The sequence below is a fragment of the Lithobates pipiens genome, unplaced genomic scaffold (assembly GCF_037356315.1).
Source record: "Lithobates pipiens isolate NorthernLeopardFrog02 unplaced genomic scaffold, aLitPip1_a1.2 Scaffold_16, whole genome shotgun sequence".
In the NCBI taxonomy this organism is placed as follows: Eukaryota; Metazoa; Chordata; class Amphibia; order Anura; family Ranidae; genus Lithobates; species Lithobates pipiens.
This window is the reverse complement of record NW_027507748.1, coordinates 443,902,659-443,929,317: the sequence shown is the minus strand read 5'-3', so window position 1 is coordinate 443,929,317 and position 26,659 is coordinate 443,902,659. Positions and strand designations below refer to the sequence as shown.

General features: G+C 45.8%; 1 protein-coding gene across 2 annotated transcripts in view; it reads right to left on the bottom strand.

The window, feature by feature from the left end:
• LOC143983254 (uncharacterized) overlaps window positions 1-23,241 on the bottom strand; it is a 78,815-nt gene extending 55,574 nt beyond the window's left edge. The window contains exons 1-4 of one of the 2 annotated variants that reach the window (XM_077482726.1): window positions 23,137-23,241; window positions 23,030-23,058; window positions 11,372-11,470; window positions 9,713-9,909 (exon numbers count right to left, since the gene is read on the bottom strand). In XM_077482726.1, the coding sequence (XP_077338852.1) occupies window positions 9,713-9,909; window positions 11,372-11,444 (270 nt within the window). In that variant the 5' untranslated portion in view covers window positions 11,445-11,470; window positions 23,030-23,058; window positions 23,137-23,241. The remainder of the gene's footprint in view (window positions 1-9,712; window positions 9,910-11,371; window positions 11,471-23,029; window positions 23,059-23,136) is intronic. The other variant, XM_077482725.1, reaches the window with a different exon arrangement.
• Between the last annotated feature and the right edge of the window lie 3,418 nt (window positions 23,242-26,659).

Here is a 26,659-nt window from a genome sequence, read left to right as displayed (position 1 = left end):
AGTAGTTATCCATTATAGTTCACTGGCGATCTCTGCGTGCTCTCCGTGGCAGCGGGGCAGATGTTGGACTATAGGAATTATGTTGTTGAGTCGGATTTGTTCCCATTCGGACTATGGATGGTGATCTCTGGCGTCTAAAGTGCGTCGGTTGGGTCTCCATATGATCTTCCATATATGGTTGTCCCTGTATGTATTGTCTATTAAATTCAGCATACCAGTTAGGAACTTCAGTATATGGGATATCAAGGATTCTACAAAAAGAATCTAAATCTTCTGGTACCCGTAGCAACGCAGTGTGGCCATGGTTAGTTGCTGAAAGTGCAAATGGAAACTTCCAGCGATAAGGTATATTTCTGGCTTGTAATATCCCTAATAAAGGGCGCAGGTCTCTTCTGTTCTTAAGTGTAATTGCCGATAAATCTTGATATATTGAAATTGGCTTTCCTTCAAAATCTACTTTACCTTTAAGTCTGGCTTGTTTAAGAATGGACTCCTTTATTTGGTAATCATTGACATAGCAAATGATATCTCTGGGTAGTTCAGAATCCCTTCCTTTAGGTTTAAGTGCCCTATGAATTCTGTCCATTGTGATAAGTTCAGTTTCAGGCCTGTCTAGTAATTTGTTAAATAAAGAAGACACTGTAACAGTAAGCTGTGCATTTTCCACACTCTCTGGAATTCCTCTCACACGAAGATTATGTCTTCTGCCACGGTTATCTAAATCTTCAACGTGTCTTTGAGTCTCCCTCAGCTGAGCAGTATGAGTATCAACCGTGCGGGATATCCGAACGATCGAGTCGTGCTGTCTGTGGGATTGCTGTTCTATCTTCAGCACTCTGTTCGTAATTGCCTGTAGTTCTTGTTTGAGATCCGTTATGGCCGCGGTAAATGTATCCTTAATGTCCGTTGCAACCGCTCGGAGATCCTGTATAGTTGGTTGTTGTGTCGCTGACTGACTAGTTGCCATATTGACTTCAGTGGGCGCGAGAACGATGCCGTGAGGAGAATGTGAGGAGGCCGCGGTAGAAGCGGTCGTATTAGGCCTGAGAGACCTTGATAATTCCGGTAATTGACGAATATTTTGACCTCTGCAACCCCTCGGTGATCTGGAACGTGATGCCGAAGTATTCCGGGAGGCAGTCCCCATAATCGAAGATACTTTGCGTTCGATTAAAACCCCCTATAAGGTAAAATGAGGCGACGGTCTGACGGAGTGAAAGATTTAGGCGGCCATCTCCTCTCAAGGCAAGCCACGCCCCATTTTTATTATTTTATTTCTTTTACATAAAGGGATATGCAATTAGCGGACCTCCAGCTGTTGCAGAACTACAATTCCCATGAGGCATAGCAAGACTCTTAAAGCCACAAGCATGACACCCAGAAGCAGAGGCATGATGGGACTTGTAGTTTAGCAACAGCTGGAGGTCCGCTAATTGCATATCCCTAGTGTAGGGAATCACCTGCTGAAAAAGCCGATATCTGATTGATGCCCGTAGCTGCAGGCATCATTCAGATATACCCGCACAAAGTCAAGGACGTCATATGACAGCCGGCGGTGGGTAACATGAGTGATGTATTGGTCCACTATAAAATAAGAAACCACTTTGCTGCAATCTAGCACCCAAGTAATGGCAACATGAAAAGAACAGAATAAGATAAGATATGTCACCGTTTATAGTTATTACAAGATGGGTAAAGCAGGAACCCTTTTTCTAAAGTGTAATAAATACCTGCAAGGTGATTGGGTGTTTGTTGTGTATATTCCTTCATTGTTTAACTCCTACCCGCCCATCCCAGCAGTCCTTTAAAATCTTTGGAACGCCCAGGGGGCTGGAAGAATCAGTAATCAGGATCAGAGGCCGGTCCCACCAACTACTGGTTGGTAGCCCGGAGTGAGAACTGTCTCAGACAGCTTAGTTTTGTGCTGACAGCATGCTCTCAGCATATAAATAACAGTACCCAGTGACGCATATGTGTAGGGTTGCCACCTCATCCCTTTAAACTCGAACACATATTAATTACACAGGTTCTGTGGCTGATTAAGGTGGTAATTAACTAGTTTAAGACCAGCCGCCACAGTTATACTGCGGCAGGTTGGCTCCCCTGGGCGAGCCGTCGTAGCTGTACGCCAGGCACGCGCACACTCCCTGCCTACCCACGGCGATCGTATTAGGTGTAGAACCTATCAGTCTCCATGCCTAGGCCAATGATTTTTGACCTGGACATGGTGATTAGTTCTGGTGAATGGGAGACTGCCCTCTGCCTGTGTAATGCAAACACAGGCAGGGGAAGTGATGTCATCTCCCCTCGTGGAATCCTTTTTGGTTCCAGAGAGAGGAGAGAGAACATCCAAACATGAGTTGCACCAACACTACACTGATGCAGTACATGTAGGTACACATTTCACCCCCGATCGCCCCCATCCCCCAGTTAACCCCTTCATTCCCTGTCAGTGTGTCACCAAGTGAACCCGCCATAAATTACCAAATAAAGTTTTAACCCCTTGATCGCGCCTCCCTCCGCCCCCCCCAGTATAGGTTTTAGCGTCAGTTAGGGTCAGCGTCAATCCAGGCAGAATCAGATTAGTGCCGGCAGCAATAACACCCACACACGCACCATACATCTCCCTTACTTGTATAGTGTCTGAACAGATCAATATCTTTGATTTGATCAGAACTATATTAGCATTCCCAATAGTTTAGGGTTCCTAAAAACGCTGCCTTAGCGGGATCATCCCAGATACCTGCTAGCACCTGCCTTTAGCCCCTCCGCCCAGCCCAGCCCAACCCACCCAAGTGCAGTATCAAATCGATCACTGTCACAAAACACAAGACACATAACTTCAGCGTTCCCAGCGTCAGGCCTGATCCCTGCCAGCGCAAACAGGTTTTTTTGTAGCGATTGAAGCAGCCGCTGACAACCAGGTACTCTTTTGCCTGTGAGTCGCACTAGTTGTGCCTGTAAATTTAGAGGCCAAAATGTTAAAACAGAGGTACAATAGTGAAGAGGCCTACACGTTTCTGAGCATGACAGATGAGAGTGAAGAGGAAGTCGCCCATCTCAATAGATCTATTGTGGACCAAAGCAATTTGTATTCTGGTTAATTCATCACCGCTTATCCCCAGTTGACCCTTGCCAAAGGTTGGAAATGGGAATCTGAATTTAAGACCTTTCTGGGCCTATCCCTTCTCATGGGCATTACTAAAAAAAGTAAGTTGCAGTCATATTGGTCCACTGACCCAATTCATCATATGCCCGTGTTCTCTGCTTCCATGACCAGGAGCAGATCTTGCAGTTCATGCATTTCAATGATAATATACTTTGTCGTCCTCGGGGTGACCCTGGATACGATCGGCTCCACAAAACTCGGCCCCTTGTAAACCATTTTAACCAACAGTTTTCAGTCTTGTTTATTCCCAATCAAGTTGTCCGTGTTGATGAGTCCAAGATTACATTTTCTGGCCGTTTGTCTTTCAAGTAGTATCTTCCCAGCAAGCGTGCCAGATATGGGGTCAAGATGTATAAGCTCTGTGACAGGGCAACAGGCTATACATATAGTTTTTTTGGTTTATGAGGGAAGAGATAGTCATGTGGAGCCTGAGAACTATTCAGACTACATAGGGAGTCCTGGCAAGATTGTTTGGAACTTGGTGTCACCCTTATTCGGAAAGGGGTACCACTTGTACGTGGACAATTATTACACAAGTGTGCCACTCTTTATTCACCTTTTTGATTGTGGAATTGGCGCATGTGGCACCGAGCCATCTAATTACCGGGGCTTCCCCCAACAGCTTGTAGAATCCCGAATTAGATGGGGGGGGGGGAGCCTGCTTGAAATGTAATAATTTGCTCGCAGTGAAATGGAGGGATACACAGGATGTTTTCATTCTGTCCTCCTTTCCTGCAGATACGACAGTCGAAATTCCAACTCTGACTGGTGTTGTTGTGAAGCCCCTCTGTGTCCACGAATACAACCTTAACATGGCAGGGGTGGACTTCAATGATCATGTGAGAGACCTAGCCAGGACACAGGCTTTTTGAGAGGCCTGAATGAGAGCCTCTTGTCAACTGATTATGGGCCCTGGATTTTAAGGGGCACAAGGTGAATGAGAACCCCACTATAATCTGTGCCAATCAGATTCAATGCTGTATATATGTATATATAATGTGTGTTGCTTCATGCTGTTGGGATACACACTGTCAGATGCTAATTTCATGAACTCTAGCCACTTGTCTGTTGGCTTGTATAATGTAAATGAGTCTAGTCTGGCTTGTAATAGTATTCCACACATGTTGTTTGGGCTAATTAACCCTGTGTTGATGTTTATGGTAATGTTTATTGAATTGTTAGTGAGCTAGGAGCCGAAAAGTCTTATCCCTCAGTCAACTAGTCTAAGTGTTGATTTAGATAATTAGCTCATGCTAATTAGGTTAGGTTTTAGTCTTCTACTGTATTATAAATAGTTGGCATTTTGGTTCTAATAATAATAATAAATAATAATAATAATAATAATAAATAATAATAAATAATAATAAATAATAATAAATCAGTCCATGTTGAGCAGCTAAGAAAGTCTCGTCTTGTTTTGTGCTTGTGAGCGGTTGGAATATCTGATATCTATATTCAGAATTAGGAAGCAGTATACTGACGGAAGCACTCAATCGGAGTGTGAGATTGGTTCTGTCACATTGTTGGCAAGCAGTGGGATACTTCCTGCAGTCTGGGACATCCAAACCTCCACTGGGATCCAAGATCAGGATAGCAGACTTAGGTCACCCCAGCGGAGATATGGACCTGGCATCAGAGTTCCCAGGGCTGCTGCGGATCATCCTTTCAGCATACACCAGGACTGTGTCTGAGGATGAATACCTGGAGCTCAGGCAACAGATTCGGGTGGAGCTCTGGATTGCAGCCCTCCAGCTCGCTGGTATAAAACAGGGCAAGTGCTTTCCAACCCAAGAGCAATGGGCAAGTGACCAACAGGCATTGCGGATGGCATTCCTGAGAGAGCGGCCTCAGGAGCAATGGGTGACTGATTTGGACAGGCTGGTCCAGCAGGAGATAGAGCTGGACAATCATTATCGAGCTCTGCAATGGCACGCAGAGCAGGGATATTTAGGGGAGACAGCAGAATGCTCTCCGGAGGAATATGACTTTGGAGGCCCTGGATTGCTATGGGAGAGCCTTACAGATCGTTTTGTGTTTGGCGATGAAGGGGAACCTACCCTTGAGGACCTGCGAGAATATAGAGAGGCTATGCTCGGTCTTGCAGGGGTCTCAGAGCTTAAACCTGATCTGGACCATTTGTTAAGGAAGGAACAGCATCTGGAAAGGGCATACATGAAACTGCTAGAACACGTTCAGCAGCATGCCAGAGAATCGGCAGTGGAAACTCCGGAGATTGTCGTCCCCAAACCTGAAGTTCTGACAACAGGGCAGAGTTCTGCTAACTTCTGCCCAGCACCAACAGTGGCTTTGGCCTTCTTGAGAGAAGAGGTAGTCAGCCTTTCTCCCACAACACTGACAATGACATGTGATTTTATGCCAGCAGCATCTATAGAGTTGCAACAAACTTCTCCAGTTGAAGATCTGGTAACTGAACAGAGGGTCCAAGACCTCTGTCCCACACTTTTAGCAATTCCAGAGACTGGGGATTTAATAGACGTTTCTGTAGAGGAGGAACCACCTAGCAAACCCCCAGGAGAAGTGCTGGCAACCGGACAGAGGGTCCAAGACCTCTGCCACACACCTGCAGCAATTCTGGAGGCCGAGGGTGAGGAGGTGGCAGTCCATCACGAGCTGAAGATCAGGATCCAAGGAGAGAATGCAGTCGTCACCTCACAACTGCAGCTTGATCTGGTGTCAGTGGATGGGCCTGTGGTCTCCACTAACAGAACACCAGCAGAAGTGCTAGCAACCGGGCAGAGTGCTACCAACCTCTGCCCAGCACCGGCAACAACTGCGGAGTTCCAGGGAGCTGGCTCAGTCAGCCTCTCTCCCCAACATTTAGCTGGAGCAGATGATGTAGAGAAGCTCCTACACCCCGCTGAACTGCTGGCAACGGAACACAGTGCTGCTGGCCTCTGCCCACAACAAACAGAGGACAGATTTCCTGTAAAGGTGGATGGGACTTCAGTCTCCACCTGTATACCCCAGGTATTCTGGGCAGTTGGCCCAGATGCCCAACAGCATGGTGGACTGAGCCCAACCACCCTGTCTTCTCTCCAGTGGCTGAAAGGACTCCAGGGAGAAGGGGCGGTCCACACCTCTCCCCAGCATCAGGCATGTTCTCTGAGAGAGGCAGAGCTTGGCTGGGTGAGGAATACTCTGTTTGGGACAATTAGTTTGGGGTACTGTGTGGATACCAGCATTAGAGGACTGGAACCCCTGACTAACTTCGAAGTCAACCCGTCTGGGGCCTCCTCCTGTGTTAGTCTCCTGCCAAAAGGGGAGATGTGTGACAGACCTATCCGGGACACATGCTTTTTGAGAGGACTGAATGCGAGCCTCTTGCCGACTGATTATGGGCCCTGGATTTTAAGGGGCACAGGGTGAATGAGAGCCCCACTATAATCTGTGCTAGTCAGATTCAATGCTGTATATATGTATATATAATGTGTGTTGCCTCATGCTGTTGGGACACACACTGTCAGATGCTAATGTCTTCTACTGTATTATAAATACTTGGCATTTTGGTTCTAATAAATCAGTCCATGTTGCGCAGCTAAGCAAGTGTCATCTTGTTTTGTGCTTGTGAGCGGTTGGAATATCTGATATCTATATTCAGAATTAGTAAGCGGTATACTGACGGAAGCACTCAATCGGAGTGTGGGATTGGATCCGTCACAGGCCAGATATTGGCGCCGTACTTAATTGCACGTAAGACCAGACGCTGGTATAAAAAAGTGTCTGTATATTTATTCCAATTGCCTCTGCTGAAAGCTTATGTTCTATACAAAGCGTCAGGACGAACTGGATCCTTCCTAAAATTCCAGCAAGAGTTCATCACAGCCCTTCTGTTTCCAGATAGTGCTGTGCCCCACCTTCCCAATGCAAATGCAGTGAGCCGGCTGCATGAGAGGAATTTTTTGCATGTCCTCCCTGGTACCCCTGCCCAAAGAACACCCCAAAGAAGATGTTGTGTGTACAGAAAATGCGGATTTAGGCACGACACCCGCTTTTATTGTTCCTCCTGTCCTGACCAACCTGGCCTCTGCATCTGTGAATGTTTCCAATGTTACCACATACTAGTGGTGTATTAGCGTAGGGTACAGCACCGCACAGTCCTAGGGCACACATACACAGGGTTTTGATAGATGGATGGCCATCAAATTTTAGGAGACCCTAATCTGGAACTTTTACAGGAACGGTTTATAGTTTATATAAAAGTAAAAAAAAAAAAAAACAAACATTGCTTTTTTTTCTTCTCTCTCTATTGTCCGCTCTATTGTTTGCTCTGTATTGTTCTATATCTATTGTTCTCTCTCTATTGTAACTGTAGTTTATAACTAATGTTTTATTGTATTTGCTTTGCAGGTATGGTATGTGTTACTGTTATACTGTAATGTTGCTATGTTTTATTGTTAATCATTACAGTATTTGCTTTGCAGGTACTCCATTCAGCTGCAACACGAGTTTATTTTTTCTGACAGCAACAGCGTCTACTCCCACGATACATAAAGCCATGACTCCAAGGAGGTGATTTCACCACCACCGTTAAAAAAAGAGCATAAATGCTGAAGCATCGGGGCAGAGGTGAAGGGGCGATTTGCCCCTAAAATTAGGGGCGGATTGCCCCAATGCTTCGGAATATATTGTTTACTTTTTTTTTTTACACAGATTGTTTTATGTGGTTAATATTTTATGTTACCATTGTTTGCTTTTCAGGTACGCCATTCAGCTGCAGCACTGATTTATTTATCTTGACAGCAACAGCGTTTGCTCCCGCGATATGTAAATCAGCGACTCCAGCCCTGTAGGAGGTGATTTCACCACCACCATTAAAAAATGGTGCATGTATGCCCATCATTACAGGGGGCTGCACATACAATGGGTTCTTCCAAAGAAGTGGGGTTCTTTAAATAAGTGGCACTTCCGTTCCAGCACCATCCATCTGAACATTTTCTTCTCTCTTCACAGGTAAATCTGCGTTTATACTCCCATGTCCTTTAAACTAAACATTGACTGACTGAATGCATATTTGATAAATCTGTTTGTCACCGCTGTTTCAACTCCACCTGTAGCCATGCTCACATTATTTCAATGTTTATTTAGCTATTAGCTAAATTATGGGTTCTCTTATCTTTACAATTTTGGCCTTTTGGTCCTCTTGCTGTTTGATTGTGGTGTGAAAAGTTTTGCTCTGCTAGCTGTGTGCCTAATATTACCTCTTGATTGATTAATTGCCAGATTCAACTTACACCCAACACAGTATAAAAACAAGGCCTTCTTTATGGGGGGAACACATACAGGAGGTTCTTCCAAAGAAGTGGGGTTCTTTAAATAAGTGGCACTTCCGCTCTTGCACTTCAGCAATTTGCACAAAGCAAACCAGAGCAGACTGCAGGTGAACTCATTTCCAAATGATCTCACCTTCCTCTCTGAAACATGCACTCTTTACCTCTCTTCCTTTTCACAATTGCAGCCTCTCTCCTCAATCTTTTCTTCACCCCTCTTCCCCCCCCACAATCTGTACATATCACCCTCACTTCTCCCCTCTCACTATTACTGCACTCATCACCTCTTTCTAACTCTAAGCCCACTTGCTAACAAACCTCCCAAGATACTGAAGCATGTCCCCTCATACAAATCGTATTCTCATATTACCTCCCTTACTTTTCTGCTTCTCCTAACCGCTGGAGATATTTCCTCAAACCCTGGGCCTCCATTATTTAACTTTACCCAACACACCCATCACCTTACACCCTCTGGCAGTAGTCGCAATCTACGCAATTTAGTCTCAATCTCCCTTCTTCCCAACGCCAGCCTCCCTCTCTCCTGCACTTAAACCTTAAACCTCCCCAACTCTGCACTCAACACATAGCGCACCCCCAACCCTGCACTCAACACATAGCACACCCCCAACGCTGCACTCAACACATAGTGCACCCCCAACCCTGCACTCAACACATAATGCACTCCTCAAAGCTAGTGCAGTTTGGCCACACCTGCAATTTGCACTGAGAAGTTATGATGTGTAGTAACCTCTAGCAACTAATCAGTGATCAATAATGTTTTTCAGTAACCTCTAGAATCAGTAGTAATGAGTAGTAATGATGTTCTGTAACCTCTAGCAACTAATCTGTGAGCTGTAATGATGTGTTGTAATCTCTGGCAGCCAATCACAATCCTTGTCTGATCTTCTGCAGTAAACTCATTTTGATCCTAGCTGGGGAGTCCCCCAATAAAATCTTTGCCCAGAGTCCAATCAATATTAAAGACGGCCCTGACATCGCTCCTCCATCGCCCCTGCCATTGAAATCAATGGGCACCGCTGCTGAATCGCCTGCAAAGCTCTTTGGCAGCGGCACTTTGCACCCTTTATTTGGCTGCTAGTGGGGGTTAAAAGCACCCCACTAGTGGCCGTAAAACGGCACTATAGCAGCAGTAAACTAGAGGCGCTTTACATATAAAAATAGCATACAGTGAGCATAATGAATAAAGATGTCAGCACCACTTAATTTGTTCCAAAAGTAAACAAGTTCTTAGTACCTGCATCAGGCCAAAGCCATTGTTATGGTCACCCCAACCATCTTTCAGAACGCTTCCTCCACGTGATTCCCGAGACATAATAGCAGCAATTATAGATGGATCAGTATTTTTTTGTTTAGCCACTGAGAGAATGTTACTCTTGTATTTATTTATGCGTCCTAAGTCATTTTGGGCCAGCCTTCTTGAAGCCTCTACTCCTTTACAACAATTAAAAGATGAAAATATGTCAGTAGTGATCTTTGTATTGTTATTACAAAGTAGAATGTTATATTTTTAATACCAATAAAAGTAACGAAAACCTAATAAAGCAGAAGTTGGTAAAACATAGCAGACTGAATCAGAACCAGCCCTTTTAAGCACTTTTGTAGCAGTGGCAGTGACTGTGTATGTTGAACTGCTTGCAACCCTAAAAAAAAGTTTCCCGTAGAGTCCATTTTTTTTGGTATATATGCATGGTGTCATATAACGTGTGGTGTATTCTTTCTGAGGGAAGAATAAAAGGCACATTTGGGGTATTAGTGGGATCTTTCTGCCTGAAATTCGATCAATCATGAGATTAGAATTATGCCAAATGTTTTTTAGATGGGGGCAGTCCCAAAATATGTGTAGTAGTGTCTAATGAGTAGGGCAACCCCTGAAACAGAGTGGAGATGTTGATGGGTAGAATGAATTGAATTTGGCAGGGGAAAGATACCACCTATAGAGCAGTTTGGTGGCAGATTAACTAATGGTGGTAGTTTTGGTGCATTTGTGTAAGTTTTCAAATATGGTATCCCATTATTCGGTTTATAATGGCTGCTCAGCCCTGACACCATGGTCAGTTTACGTGCGTCTGTCATCTGCAGCTCTCCTATGTCTTCCTCTGCCTGTCAGCTCCAATCTGCTCATCGATTCTCCCCTCCTGCTTCTATCATAACAGTGTCATGTCCCTACAAACCAATTTCTATCTACCTTATTTCAGATTGTCTCCCGGCGCTCACGTGGCCGGCTGGCTCTCTCATCCTCTCCTCCCCTCCTCCGGGCTGACGTCAGCAGGAGTTCTTGGCCTCTCCCACTGTAGCTGTCAGACTGAGAGAGGCACGTCACGTGAGCTCCAGGAGGTACTCTGAAATATGGTAGAAATTGGCTTCTTTTATAAAGGACATACAGTGGGACACATATTGTTACCTAACAGTGGATTGTAGGGACATGACAAGTGGCTTTACAATCACTTTAAGTAACAGGATATTTCACTTCAAGTATAGTGTTTGCTATAATTTACATCATAGCAATACTGACAAAATATCATGGAATAACATTTAATATGCCTTTACAGGTAAAGTGTACCTCATGGTGCTACCTCACGTCAGCATACAATGGGTTAACACCTCTCCCCTCCCCCACTGAAGTGTTCTTTTTTTTGTTGGCGATGCTCCTGGGCACCTGTGGATGGCAGTTGGTAAGTACTTTGGCTGCTGCAAGTATATCCCCCCTACTGCACCGCCCCTCCATTTTCAGCCTCTCATGGAGCTGGAAGACCCTGAGGCTTGGTTTGTACTGCCGTGTGGAGCAGCTCACAGCAGGGGTCCGGTCCATCCCTGTTCACCGTTTCAGGTCCAAATTTTTTTTCTGAATTTGGACCTGAAACAGACCAGAAGACACCAATTAGTAATAACTTACCACAAACTTTCAATTTGTCTTGCTTGGCTGTTGCACAAGAAGCACCAGTCGTGGGAATGTCATTGATGTCCATATAGTTTCCAGATGTGTATACAGTGACTAGAAAAGAAAGCATATACAGAGTCAGATTTCCAAATTTGGCTGGTTCAGCAGGGACCAGCCGAATTTGGATCCATATATGGGCAGGCTGATTATACCAAAGGTACAATCAGCCTGTCGGATTTTTCTACATATGATTACTGCCAGTGGCTACATCTCTACTGCCAGTGACTCTAGCAGTAACCATTGTATTCTGCTGGCTAGGAGTGCTCCCTATACCTCTCTGCTGACAGAATAAAATAGCGTTGGGGGGGGGGGGGGGGGGGGGCATTCAAGCTATTTTCTTTCCTTCTATCTATGGCCCGCCTTAGTTATATAGTTAGTTAGGTTGAAAAAAAGACACAAGTCACAAACACTAGTTAAAAAAAATAGAAACAAAAATAGAAAACCTCCATATACACAAATCTATACGAACAGTTGTTCCAGAGAAAGGCAAAAAATATAATGAAGCATGATCCAATCTGCTCCTGTTGGAGGAAAAAATCCTATCTGATCCCCCATGAGTAGTGATGGCCAAACAGTTCGCCCGGCGGTCGTTTCACGGCGAATTTCGGCTGTTCGCGGTCCGCCAGTTCGGCGGACTATTGGCGTCGTTCGCCTGGCGGACTTCCGCGTTTTTACTGTGTAAAGGAACTTTGACCTAATGACACATCCATCATGGGGTACAGGACAGCCAATTGAGACATGACAGCACATGGACACTTGGACATTCCCCCTAACTTATTAATACACCCGATCCGGCGGCCATTTTAAATTCTTTCTTCTGTCACTATAGGGAAAGGTTGCTGTTTGGAGCAGGGACAGATAAACCACTAGCTATTTGGTACACAAAAGTTCTTTTCAGGACTGGTATAGGTGTTAGGTGTATATAGGTTTGCTGTGCTACTGATTGTTGAGTGTCTTTTGTCAGTTTAGATAAAGGGACAGAGCGCTGTGTCTGCTGCTATTTTAGGGACAGCCAGATTAGTCATCATCATCATCATCATCATCATTAGCTGTTACTATCAGGTCCACAAAAGTGCTATTCGAGTAACCAGTAATTGTTCCAGTCTCCTCTGTTTTGCCAGTTTGTATAGGGACAGGAAGGAAGCAGTGTGTCAGGCAGTGAGGGTCATTTTAAACAGTTGCTGTTACTATTAGTTCCACAGAGGTTCTTTTCAGGACTGGTATCAGTGGTATGGTAATAGGCTTGTACACGTATAATATTCTTTCTTCCAAATATAGAAAGAATATTATACTTGACTGCTGCCCTTCTGCTGCAGTCTGCTAATCATTCACAACTCACTTGCTCCACAAAGCTCTTTATCAGGACTGGTAACTTGGTCTGTGTAGGGTGCTACAGTACATAGGGTTGAGTGCGGTACAGTCTGCCGTTCTGTAAGGACTGGTATCGGTCCACAATAGATAGGGTTGAGGTGCACCACTGCTGACCGCTGCCCTATACTGCAGCAGTCCTTCAGCAGTATAGGGACTGACGTACAGTCTGCTAATCAGTCACACACAACCTACTGGGTCCACAAAGGTCCTTATAAGGACTAGTAACTTGGTGAAGGGTGCTACAGTACAAAGGGTTGAGTGAGGTACAGTCTGCTGTTCTGTAAGGACCGGTATCGGTCCACAATACATAGGGTTGAGGTGCACCACTGCTGACCGCTGCCCTATACTGCAGCAGTCCTTCAGCAGTATAGGGACTGACGTACAATCTGCTAATCAGTCACACCATCCCTGTGCTGTGCTGATTTACTCCTGGGGGTTCTTATTATGAGGGGATCACACCATTCCTGTCCTGTGCTGATTTACTCCTGGGCCTGCTTATTATGAGGGGATCACACCATCCCTGTCCTGTGCTGACTTACTCCTGGGGGTTCTTATTATGAGGGGATCACACCATCCCTGTCCTGTGCTGATTTACTCCTGGGCCTGCTTATTATGAGGGGATCACACCATCCCTGTGCTGTGCTGATTTTCACCTGGGGGTTCTTACTGTGAGGGGATCACACCATCCCTGTCCTGTGCTGATTTACTCCTGGGCCTGCCTATTATGAGGGGATCACACCATCCCTGTGCTGTGCTGACTTCCTCCTGGGGGTTCTTATTATGAGGGGATCACACCATCCCTGTGCTGTGCTGATTTTCTCCTGGGCCTGCTTATTATGAGGGGATCACACCATCCCTGTGCTGTGCTGACTTACTCCTGGGGGTTCTTATTATGAGGGGATCACACCATCCCTGTGCTGTGCTGAGTTTCTCCTGGGCCTGCTTATTATGAGGGGATCACACCATCCCTGTGCTGTGCTGATTTTCTCCTGGGCCTGCTTATTATGAGGGGATCACACCATCCCTGTGCTGTGCTGACTTACTCCTGGGGGTTCTTATTATGAGGGGATCACACCATCCCTGTGCTGTGCTGACTTCCTCCTGGGCCTGCTTATTATGAGGGGATCACACCATCCCTGTGCTGTGCTGACTTACTCCTGGGGGTTCTTATTATGAGGGGATCACACCATCCCTGTGCTGTGCTGACTTCCTCCTGGGGGTTCTTATTATGAGGGGATCACACCATCCCTGTGCTGTGCTGATTTTCTCCTGGGCCTGCTTATTATGAGGGGATCACACCATCCCTGTGCTGTGCTGACTTACTCCTGGGGGTTCTTATTATGAGGGGATCACACCATCCCTGTGCTGTGCTGATGTTCTCCTGGGCCTGCTTATTATGAGGGGATCACACCATCCCTGTGCTGTGCTGACTTACTCCTGGGGGTTCTTATTATGAGGGGATCACACCATCCCTGTGCTGTGCTGATGTTTTCCTGGGGGTTCTTATTATGAGGGGATCACACCATCCCTGTGCTGTGCTGATTTTCTCCTGGGCCTGCTTATTATGAGGGGATCACACCATCCCTGTGCTGTGCTGACTTACTCCTGGGGGTTCTTATTATGAGGGGATCACACCATCCCTGTGCTGTGCTGACTTCCTCCTGGGGGTTCTTATTATGAGGGGATCACACCATCCCTGTGCTGTGCTGATTTTCTCCTGGGCCTGCTTATTATGAGGGGATCACACCATCCCTGTGCTGTGCTGATTTTCTCCTGGGCCTGCTTATTATGAGGGGATCACACCATCCCTGTGCTGTGCTGACTTCCTCCTGGGGGTTCTTATTGAGGGGATCACACCATCCCTGTGCTGTGCTTATTTTCTCCTGGGCCTGCTTATTATGAGGGGATCACACCATCCCTGTGCTGTGCTGATTTTCTCCTGGGCCTGCTTATTATGAGGGGATCACACCATCCCTGTGCTGTGCTGACTTACTCCTGGGGGTTCTTATTATGAGGGGATCACACCATCCCTGTGCTGTGCTGATTTTCTCCTGGGGGTTCTTATTATGAGGGGATCACACCATCCCTGTGCTGTGCTGATTTTCTCCTGGGCCTGCTTATTATGAGGGGATCACACAACCCCTGTGCTGTGCTGACTTCCTCCTGGGGGTTCTTATTATGAGGGGATCACACCATCCCTGTGCTGTGCTGAGTTTCTCCTGGGCCTGCTTATTATGAGGGGATCACACCATCCCTGTGCTGTGCTGATTTTCTCCTGGGCCTGCTTATTATGAGGGGATCACACCATCCCTGTGCTGTGCTGGGTTTCTCCTGGGCCTGCTTATTATGAGGGGATCACACCATCCCTGTGATGTGCTGATTTTCTCCTGGGCCTGCTTATTCTGAGGGGATCACACCATCCCTGTGCTGTGCTGACTTACTCCTGGGGGTTCTTATTATGAGGGGATCACACCATCCCTGTGCTGTGCTGATTTTCTCCTGGGCCTGCTTATTATGAGGGGATCACACCATCCCTGTGCTGTACTGACTTCCTCCTGGGGGTTCTTATTATGAGGGGATCACACCATCCCTGTGCTGTGCTGATTTTCTCCTGGGGGTTCTTATTATGAGGGGATCACACCATCCCTGTGCTGTGCTGAGTTTCTCCTGGGCCTGCTTATTATGAGGGTATCACACCATCCCTGTGCTGTGCTGATTTTCTCCTGGGCCTGCTTATTATGAGGGGATCACACCATCCCTGTGCTGTGCTGACTTACTCCTGGGGGTTCTTATTATGAGGGGATCACACCATCCCTGTGCTGTGCTGATTTTCTCCTGGGCCTGCTTATTATGAGGGGATCACACCATCCCTGTGCTGTGCTGACTTCCTCCTGGGGGTTCTTATTATGAGGGGATCACACCATCCCTGTGCTGTGCTGATTTTCTCCTGGGGGTTCTTATTATGAGGGGATCACACCATCCCTGTGCTGTGCTGATTTTCTCCTGGGCCTGCTTATTATGAGGGGATCACACCATCCCTGTGCTGTGCTGATTTTCTCCTGGGGGTTCTTATTATGAGGGGATCACACCATCCCTGTGCTGTGCTGATTTTCTCCTGGGGGTTCTTATTATGAGGGGATCACACCATCCCTGTGCTGTGCTGAGTTTCTCCTGGGCCTGCTTATTATGAGGGTATCACACCATCCCTGTGCTGTGCTGATTTTCTCCTGGGCCTGCTTATTATGAGGGGATCACACCATCCCTGTGCTGTGCTGACTTACTCCTGGGGGTTCTTATTATGAGGGGATCACACCATCCCTGTGCTGTGCTGTGCTGATTTTCTCCTGGGCCTGCTTATTATGAGGGGATCACACCATCCCTGTGCTGTGCTGACTTCCTCCTGGGGGTTCTTATTATGAGGGGATCACACCATCCCTGTGCTGTGCTGATTTTCTCCTGGGGGTTCTTATTATGAGGGGATCACACCATCCCTGTGCTGTGCTGATTTTCTCCTGGGCCTGCTTATTATGAGGGGATCACACCATCCATGTGCTGTGCTGACTTACTCCTGGGGGTTCTTATTATGAGGGGATCACGCCATCCCTGTGCTGTGCTGAGTTTCTCCTGGGCCTTCTTATTATGAGGGGATCACACCATCCCTGTGCTGTGCTGATTTTCTCCTGGGCCTGCTTATTATGAGGGGATCACACCATCCCTGTGCTGTGCTGACTTACTCCTGGGGGTTCTTATTATGAGGGGATCACACCATCCCTGTGCTGTGCTAACTTCCTCCTGGGGCTGCTTACGGTGCTGCTGTCGGTGCTGTATATCACGATGCTGGTGTGAGTGCTTAATGTCACGCTGCTGATGTCAGTGCTCTCTATCACGGTGCTGCTGTCGGTGCTGTATATCACAGTGCTGGTGTGAGTGCTTAATGTCACGCTGCTGATGCCAGTGCTATCTATCACGGTGCTGCTGTCAGTGCTGTATATCACGGTGCTGATGTCAGTGCTGTATGTCACGCTTCTGATGTCAGTGCTCTCTATCACGGTGCTGCTGTCAGTGCTGTATATCACGGTGCTGATGTCAGTGCTGTATGTCTTGCTTCTGATGTCAGTGCTCTCTATCACGGTGCTGCTGTCAGTGCAGTATATCACGGTGCTGATGTCAGTGCTGTATGTCACGCTTCTGATGTCAGTGCTCTCTATCACGGTGCTGCTGTCAGTGCTGTATATCACGGTGCTGATGTCAGTGCTGTATGTCACGCTTCTGATGTCAGTGCTCTCTATCACGGTGCTGCTGTCAGTGCTGTATATCACGGTGCTGGTGTGAGTGATTTATGTCACGCTGCTGATGTCAGTGCTCTCTATCACGGTGCTGCTGTCAGTGCTGTATATCACGGTGCTGGTGTGAGTGATTTATGTCACGCTGCTGATGTCAGTGCTCTCTATCACGGTGCTGCTGTCAGTGCTGTATATCACGGTGCTGATGTCAGTGCTGTATGTCACGCTTCTGATGTCAGTGCTCTCTATCACGGTGCTGCTGTCAGTGCTGTATATCACGGTGCTGGTGTGAGTGATTTATGTCACGCTGCTGATGTCAGTGCTCTCTATCACGGTGTTGCTGTCAATGCTGTATGTCACGGTGCTGGTGTTAATTCTTTATGTCACGCTGCTGATGTCAGTGCTCTCTATCACGGTGCTGTTGTCAGATGACTCTATCAAGGTGCAGGTGTCATTGCTGTATGTCACACTGCTGGTGATCATCTCCTGCACCCTCTTCTTTGCCTACCCTGGTCCCTGACCTTCCCTCTCCTCCATTGCCTTCATGCGCTCCACAGTCCTGAATTGTCAGAACAATTTCCCATATAAAAAAAGAATGCTTGTAGTTATCGATCCCAAATTCACCTCATACATGTGTTATGTCATTGGCCATGTGGTGGGACTATGTTTGCCCAGCTAATAATTATTTTGTGGCTGCAAATTTGACCTAAAGGTTTGCGAAGTTCGCCTCCCATTGAAGTCAATGGGGCCCGCCACGAACGTTCCGTTTCGCGAACTATCGGCCGCGTTCGCGGTCCGCGTTCGCAAAACGTCCCGTCGGAAGTTCGTCCATCACTACCCATGAGACAATCAGATACTCCCTGAATCAACTAACCCTGGTTTTATTACCTATGATTTTTATTCTCCAGTTAGATTTTGTGCATTTTGAAGTAGTGTAATAAACACTAATGACCGCCCTGTTGAGTTTGATGTGCAGTGTCGCCAGCAATTGCGACATATTGCCTCCCAGCCATCTGTCAACTGCTCTCTGAAAAGCCATGCAGCGCATATTGCTTTTCATAGGGGTGGCAATGGCTGTCGCTAACTCTGCTAATGTGCACTATTCCTAGGTTTTGACTTTTCTAAAAAGTCATGATACACTTTATACTCTGATCCCTGGCAGACCTTAAAAGGTGGAAAACATCTTGAAGCTTATGTACTAAGATGATTAACATTAGGGATGAGCCGAACACCCCGGTTCGTTTCGCAGCAGAACATACAAACAGGCAAAATATTTGTGCGAACATCGTTAAAGTCTATGGGACGTGAATGTGAAAAATCAAAAGTGCTCATTTTAAAGGCTTATATGCATGCAAGGGACATGTATCAATACAAAAAAAGTTTTAAAAACAGCTGCTTTTTCAGGAGCAGTGATTTTAATAATGTTTAAAGTGAAACAATAAAAAGTAAATATTCCTTTAAAGATCGTGCCTGGGGGGTGTCCTTAGCATGCCTGTAAAGTACCACATCTTTCCCATGTTTATAACAGTGCCACAGCAAAATTATATTTCTAAAGGAAAAATTGAATTTAAAACTGCTTGCGGCTGTAATGTATTGTCGGATCCCGGCAATATAAATAAAAATACCAAAAATACAAAAAAAAGGGGGATGCCTGCCCCCCCAATCCAAACCCGGCCCTTCAGGTCTGGTGTGGATATTAAGGGGCACCCTGCACCAAATTTTTTAAAGAAAATGGTGTGGGGGTTCCACAGGCATTATGCACTCTGAATAGCAGTATATACTGTATACTATGCAGCCTGTCCTATATACGCTGCAGTAAATTGGGCCTTAGATGTTGGTGGTACCAGAACACTATAAGCCCTCACAGTTACTCTTGTTGGGCACAGAAATTGGCCCTGCTGTAAAATATTATATCAAAAATTGTAATTACATGTCCCTGTTAAACAGGGGCAGAAATAATTGGACCTTTGGTTTTGGTAGCCCCAGAACATTGTAAGCCCTCACAGTTACTCTTGATGGGTGCAGGAATGGGCCCTTCTGTGAAATATTATATTAAAAATTGTAATTACATGCCCCTGTTAAACAGGGGCAGAAAAATTGGTCCTTGGGCGGTCCTGGTGCCACAACACTGTAAGCCCTCAGTTATTTTTGTTGGGTGCAGGAATGGGCCCTGCGTTGAAATATTATATCAAAAACTGTAATTACATGCCCCTGTTAAACACACAGGTACTCATTCATGGCCCTCTGCTGTGTGTGCAGCCACTCTAGCATTGCCAATGTTGAGTTCCACTTGGTGTGCATGTCGCAAATGAGGCGGTTGGTAGGCCACGCTTGATCTGCTTCAGACATAGGTTGGAATCTGCTGCACATGTCGAAAAAGGCTGTCATGGATCTGCCACCTAGGGGTTAAAATAGTGCAGACTAATTTCAGTGATTGGTAACAGCCTGTTCCTGTGATCCGATCTGTTTCCTGTGTCTGACCCGGCTTGTTTGACTACGATTTGATCTCTGCTATCCTGACCTTGGCCTGCCTTGTAACCACTCTCTGCTCTACACTGCTTGATATCCTGTTGCCGAACTTTGCCTGTATCCTGACCATTCTCTGCCTGTCGTCTATATCTATATCTGATCACCTGTTACCAAACCCGGCTTGTCTGACTACGTATTTAGTGTCTCCCCAGCTTACCAGCCTGCTTCCTGTTTCCTGCTGCACCAGCTGAACTGACAAGACCAAAGATGAACTAGGCACCCAGACACCGCCAGGCTCTTGTGACCACTGTTGCAACATCGGTGGCCCTTGACTCGGGGTTGTACGAGACAGCATTCCCACTACATGTCGGGCTCATCCAGCAGGTACGTAACAAAGGCCCACACCAAGGAACTTCTAAAAGTCAGCAGGGAGTCAGCAGCATCCTGCACCTTCGGAGCTCTGCGGTGTGATACAATAGGGATGCTGCCCTTAAGCTGCCCCCTAGAGGACATCCTACATCGTTGGAGTTGTGCCTCCTCCTCACTTTTCTCCTCTCTTCTCTCAGGCACTCAAGTACAGTCAGTGACCTCATCATCCGCTTCCTCCCTGTCACTGGAGCAAAGTTGGCAGTATGCTAAAGCTAGGGGAACATAACTACCAGTTTATTGTCTTTCTGTGGCACCCTCTCTCTCTATGCTCATGTTATTACCTTCCTCAATCTGTAAACCAACATCAGAGCCTTCAAATCGCTGCGCATCCTCCAGCAGCATATAACCGACACTGTGGTAGAATAATTCTGGGGACTCTATGCATGATGGTGGGGCAATGGAAGGAGTGACTGTGGACAAGGAGACGGTGGAATAGGCTGCTTTGGCAGCTGCATTGGAAGGCACACTACTCTGAGCCTGGGTGACAGAAGATGAGGAGGATGAAGACAACTTTGTTATCCACTCTTCTGCATGTTGTGGCTCAATAGCATGGCCAGCAGCAGCAAAAAAGGACAAGCATGCCCCACGGCCACCTTCAAAGGATGCACCATGTCTACGACCACCACTATTGACTGTAGACACAGAAGCTGCTTGCCCTCTTTTGGTGGCCTGTGATCCTCTGCCTCTCCTTGGTGGCCTTCCGGACACAATGTATTTTTTGTTTTGCAACACCACACTACACTGTATTAGATACTGTGTACACTGCCTAAAGTGTATTAGCAAGTGTACAACGGCTGCACTGTATTGTATACTGTGTACACCACCAGAAGTGTAGTAGAAACTGTACACACTGTATTTGATACTGTGTACACTGCCTGTGCCTGCACTGTATTAGCAACTGTACAATGGCTGCACTGTATTGTATACTGTGTACACCACCAGAAGTGTAGTAGAAACTGTACACACTGTATTTGATACTGTGTACACTGCCTGTGTCTGCACTGTATTAGCAACTGTACAATGGCTGCACTGTATTGTATACTGTGTGCACCACCAGAAGTGTAGTACAAACTGTACACACTGTATTAGATACTGTGTACACCGCCTGAAGTGAATTAGAAACAGTACACCATGGAATGCATTGTAAATATGGGCTACACTGAATGCAGAGCATATACTGTGTGTGTGTGTGTGTGTGTGTGTGTGTGTGTGTGTGTGTGTGTGTATATATATATATATATATCTCAAATACACTGCAACTAACTGAATAACCTGCCTGCTTAATCTAACTCAAGCTATCTCTCTGTCCATGCCAACAACACTACACACGGCTGCTCTGTAAGCAGCCTTATATAGTGTGGGGGTGGACTTAGTACCCCTGAGCCATGATTGGGCAAAGGCACCCTGCCTTTGGCCAATTATGGCTCTCTCAGCAGAGCACACTGTGATTGGCCAAAGCATGCAGGTCAGGTGCATGTTCTGGCCAATCATCACGCAGCAATGCACTGCGAACTCACAGTGCATTATGAGGTGTTCATCGGCGCTCAAATTTTTCACGAGTGCCCCATAATGTTCGCTGTTCAGCAAACAGGTGAAAACCCAATGTTCGAGTCAAACTTATGTTCGACCCGAACATCGAGCTCATCCCTAATTAACATCATGCAGAAAGCAATAATGATTGGGTGTGCAGAACAAATACGCGATTCCTCACTTGCTAGAGGTTACTGCACCTTGTTAGTTGCTTTAGTAAAAGTTATATATATTTGTGTGTTTCTGTGTACCTAATGAATAAATGGATTAGAGATAAGGTGTGTGCCTCAAAAAAGCTATAGTATTACATATGTGGGGGAATCAACATCTTCAAACTATTAATGTTTAAAAAGGGGCACCTGGGACTTCCCCTATCATGCAAGAAATGAAAATTCCCAAATTCCAAGAAAGGAAAATACCCAGGAAATGACAATTCTTTTTATAAAACAAATAACATTTTATTTCTACAAATTCATTAAAAAAAAGATGCATATCCATGTATATGAATAAAACAGTAGTTACAACAGTGCATTTGTTCTGGTTGGCTCTTGCTGGTAATATGATGTACTTAGTGGGTATTGAGGGCACAGGATGTAATTAATCTTGATGTATGGTCCTCTACATGTTTTTCTTTCTCACCTCCTAGCGCCCTTTTGGATTCCCTCTTTTTGTTTCCTACCCTTTCTCTCATCATTCCTTCTGATCTTTTCCTGTTTTCCTTTGTCCCTCCCTGCCCATCTTTTATCATCCCCTTCTTGTTACCTCACCCCCTTTCCTGTCCCACCGCCTCCTTCTTCCCCCTCTTCCTCCTTTTGACTTCTCTCTTTCTTCTCCACCCAGGGAGCAAAAGAAAAGAGGGAATCCAAAAGGGCACTAGGAGGTGAGAAAGAAAAACATGTAGAGGATCATACATCAAGATTAATTACATTCTGGGCCGTCAATACGCACTGGGGACACCATATTACCAGCATATCACAGTTTTTTAAAGAATTTGTATTAATAAAATATTATATTTTTTATAAAAGCAATTGTCACTTCCTGGGTACTGAGGTAGTCCATTTCCCTTTCTTGCTAAGGGCATGATAGGGGCAGCCCCAGGCTCTCCTTTTTAAAATAAATGGATTAGGGTGGAATGGGTTGTATATAAGCCCAAGATGCATCTAGGCAGGCTATGTGAGTGCAGTGTTCTGCTAAGCTCTTCTGCTGAAGAAGTTCTATAGATAGGGAATATGGTCCCTTCACTGTGAGAGGAGAGAAGGTTGCAAGGGATTCCGGCATTCATACCATCACATAATTATGCTATGTGTGTATGTGATGGATTATTTGTGCCCAGACTAGAATTAATGTTTATTACCCCAGAAACCAAGACTGCAACAGTACATTACTACACCTGTTTCTTTTGTAATTATCAATATCAATGGTAATCAAGCATTTTCTTTAATTTTAAGGTTTGTAAACTTCACCATATTTGATTACAGATGAAGAATAAAACATACATTTATTGTATAATTTATTTTTTTAGTGTACTTACCGGCTAGAGTGTTAGTGTTCTTAAAATGCCTAAGAGAAACAAAAACATGAATTCAGCATTCCTATACCTGATCCAAGATACCTATTTAGAATCACTGGTTATTATACCTCTCAGTCGTCGTGCTGTGCAGAATGTGGAAGGAAGCTTGAGGTTTTTAGCCATTTAAAGTAGAGGTGTGGTTTCTGGCTGAGCTGTTTACAATGGATGCATCCGATTTCAGGAAATTGTTGAGATATTTTGTAAAATCCCCTTTCAAAATTATTTGCATAAATACTAAAGATGTGATGGCCTTTCACTTTCTGTATCTACATTCTCTTAGGTACAGAGCAGCTGTTTGTCCACCATTGATACAGAATTGTTCTTCCTCCTCCACTAATCCAGCGATAGCATTTATTTTTCTATTTGAATAACTTCTCAACCTAATTATTTTACTGGTTCTTTATACCATAATGGATATCGGTGCTATACACATCAAACTGAAAGAACAATGGCTGCACTGTATTGTATACTGTGTACACCACCAGAAGTGTGGTAGAAACTGTACACACTGTATTAGATATTGCGTACACCGCCTGAAGTATATTAGAAACAGTACACCATGGAATGCACTGTAGATATAGGCTACATTGAATGCAGATACTGTATACACCGCCTGCACTGTATTAGCAACTGTACAATAGCTGTGCTGTTTTGTATACTGTGTACACCACCAGAAGTGTAGTTGAAACTGTACACACTGTATTAGATACTGTGTACACTGCCCAGAGGCGGCTCTTTAATTAGGCAAATTAGGCAATTGCCTTAGGCCTCGCCCACAGAAAGGGCCTCGCCATCGCGCGATTGCCTAATTTGCCTCTGAGGTGTTATACTGCACTGCTGCTGTTGTGTACAGTGTGGGACAGACTCGCAAGTGGCGGGGTGAGTGGGCGCACTGCACACAGCTGTGGCGCAGAGTAAACTGAGCCACCACCACGGACGAGGGGGATAACACTAATATTCTCATCATCATGGTAGTGGATGGTGTATGGGCATGGCTCAGGCTGCCTACGTCCAATAGCAGGCTCCACTGCCACAGCGCCATCCTCCAAGTCCTAGCCCTTCCTCTAAAGTCGGCAACTGCGGCCCCAGTGTATGGCGGGAATTGTAGTTCCCCCATAGAGCACAGGCACACAGACTTCAACATGGCTGTCTGGTGCTTGTGCTCTGCAGAGACTACAACTCCCAGATTGCACTGCAGGGCAGAGATAGAACATCATGTGTTGCTTCTCCGACTGAGTCCTGCTGCCTTTAGTAAGGGACCAATTAGTCACCAAGGCGAGGAGCATATTATATATATATGAAAAACTAAAACAACAATGCACCCCCAAGTCAAAGAGTCCAAAGACCATATTATCTCTGCATGGGCTTTAGGTCATATTATGAATTATAGGAGGAGTTTCTTCATTCGTGGCAAAGTTCTTCTTTTCTCAAATTAATAATTTCAAAATGTTGACCTATTAGTCCATGTATCATTGACAAGACAGTTTTATTTTCCCACATTGTAAAAATAACATCTGTTTTACTGAGGTTTTGGTTTTCCTGGATCAATAGAATTAGAATAGTTCCACCATACTGAAGGTTGGTTCTCTTATTCTCTATGAACCTTAGTAGCGTTTGATGGCACAGTGACTGCAATTGATGGGCACAGTGGCTGCAATTGATGGCAGAGTGCCTGCAATTGATGGCACAGTGGCTGCGTTTAATGGCACAGTGGCTGCGTTTAATGGCACAGTGGCTGCAATTGATGGGCACAGTGGTTGCGTTTGATGGGCACAGTGGTTGCGTTTGATGGCACAGTGGCTGCAATTGATGGGCACAGTGGCTGTGTTTAATGGCACAGTGGCTGCGTTTGATGGCACAGTGGCTGCGTTTGATGGGCACAGTGGCTGCATTTGATGGGCACAGTGGCTGCGTTTGATGGCACAGTGGCTGCGTTTGATGGGCACAGTGGCTGCATTTGATGGGCACAGTGGCTGCATTTGATGGCACAGTGGCTGCAACTGATGGGCACAGTGGCTGCCTTTGATGGGCACAGTAAGGCTGCAATTAATGGGTTTTTTCTTCAGTTTGTTTGGGGCCCCCCAAAAATTTTGAGCACCAGCCGTCACTGGATGGGATCATCATTGTGCCCTTGTCCTTACTTGTTGAATGACAGGCTGAGGGCATGTACATTCCAGTTGAATGCCATTGAATGAGGCTGGCTGTCGTTCAAACTGGAGGACTTATTTTATTTTTAGTTTTAATTATTTATCTTGCTGCGGTTCTGCTTTCAAAATTAACGCCAGGCAAACATCTATGCACACACATATGTGAAATGTTTCCTCTACCAAAAGATTTATAATTCTGTGCAGCTATTTTTGTGATTCATATTCCTCTGCCAGGCAGTACACCCAGAATGGTGTTCCAGTACCACCTTCTCTATTACAATTAAGTAATAAATACAGCAGTGATATTTACCCTCTCCCTAAACCTGCTGACGATGCTTCTTGCATTACACTGTTAAGCTATCAATCATGCTCATTCTGTTGTTATCATGGCCGCACAGTCTTTGACCATTGCCTGTATCATTATCTGCACACAATCTCTGACCATTTCCTGTATCATTGTCCACACACAGTCTCCGACCGTCTCCTGTATCATTGTCCGCACAGTCTCTGACCATCCCCTGAATCATTGTCTGCACAGTCTTTGACCATCTCCTGTATCATGGCCGCACAGTCTCTGACCATCCCCTGTATCATTGTCTGCACAGTCTTTGACCATCTCCTGTATCATTGTCCACACAGTCTCTGACCGTCTCCTGTATCATTGGCTGCACAGTCTCTGACCATATCCTGTATCATTTTCTGCACAGTCTCTGATCATCTTCTGCATCTTTGTGGCGTGATTGTCTGTCAGCACCCTGTCTGTGCCTCCAACTTTTCATACCGTGTTAGCCAGGTAAGAGTTTGCTTGTCATTACCATAATAAAACCATCTCCTGTATCACTGTCGGCACAGTTTCTGACTGTCTCCTGTATCATGGCTGCACAGTCTCTGACCGTCTCCTGTATCATGGCCACACAGTCTCTGACCGTCTCCTGTGTCCTGGCCGCACAGTCTCTGACCGTCTCCTGTATTATTGACCATCTCCTGTATCAATGTCCACACACAGCCTCTGACCATCTCCTGTATCATGGCTGCGCAGTCTCTGACCATCTCCTGTATCATTTTCCGCAGTCTATGACCATGACCTGCATGATTGTCTGTCAGCACCCTGTCTGTGGCTCCAACATTTGATACCATGTTAGCCAGGTAAGAGTTTGCTTGTCATTACCATAATAAAACCATCTCCTGTATCATTGCCACACAGTCTCTTACCATCTCCTGTATCATGGCTGCACAGTCTCTGACCGTCTCCTGTATCATGGCCACACAGTCTCTGACCGTCTCCTGTGTCCTGGCCGCACAGTCTCTGACCGTCTCCTGTATTATTGACCATCTCCTGTATCAATGTCCACACACAGCCTCTGACCATCTCCTGTATCATGGCTGCGCAGTCTCTGACCATCTCCTGTATCATTTTCCGCAGTCTATGACCATGACCTGCATG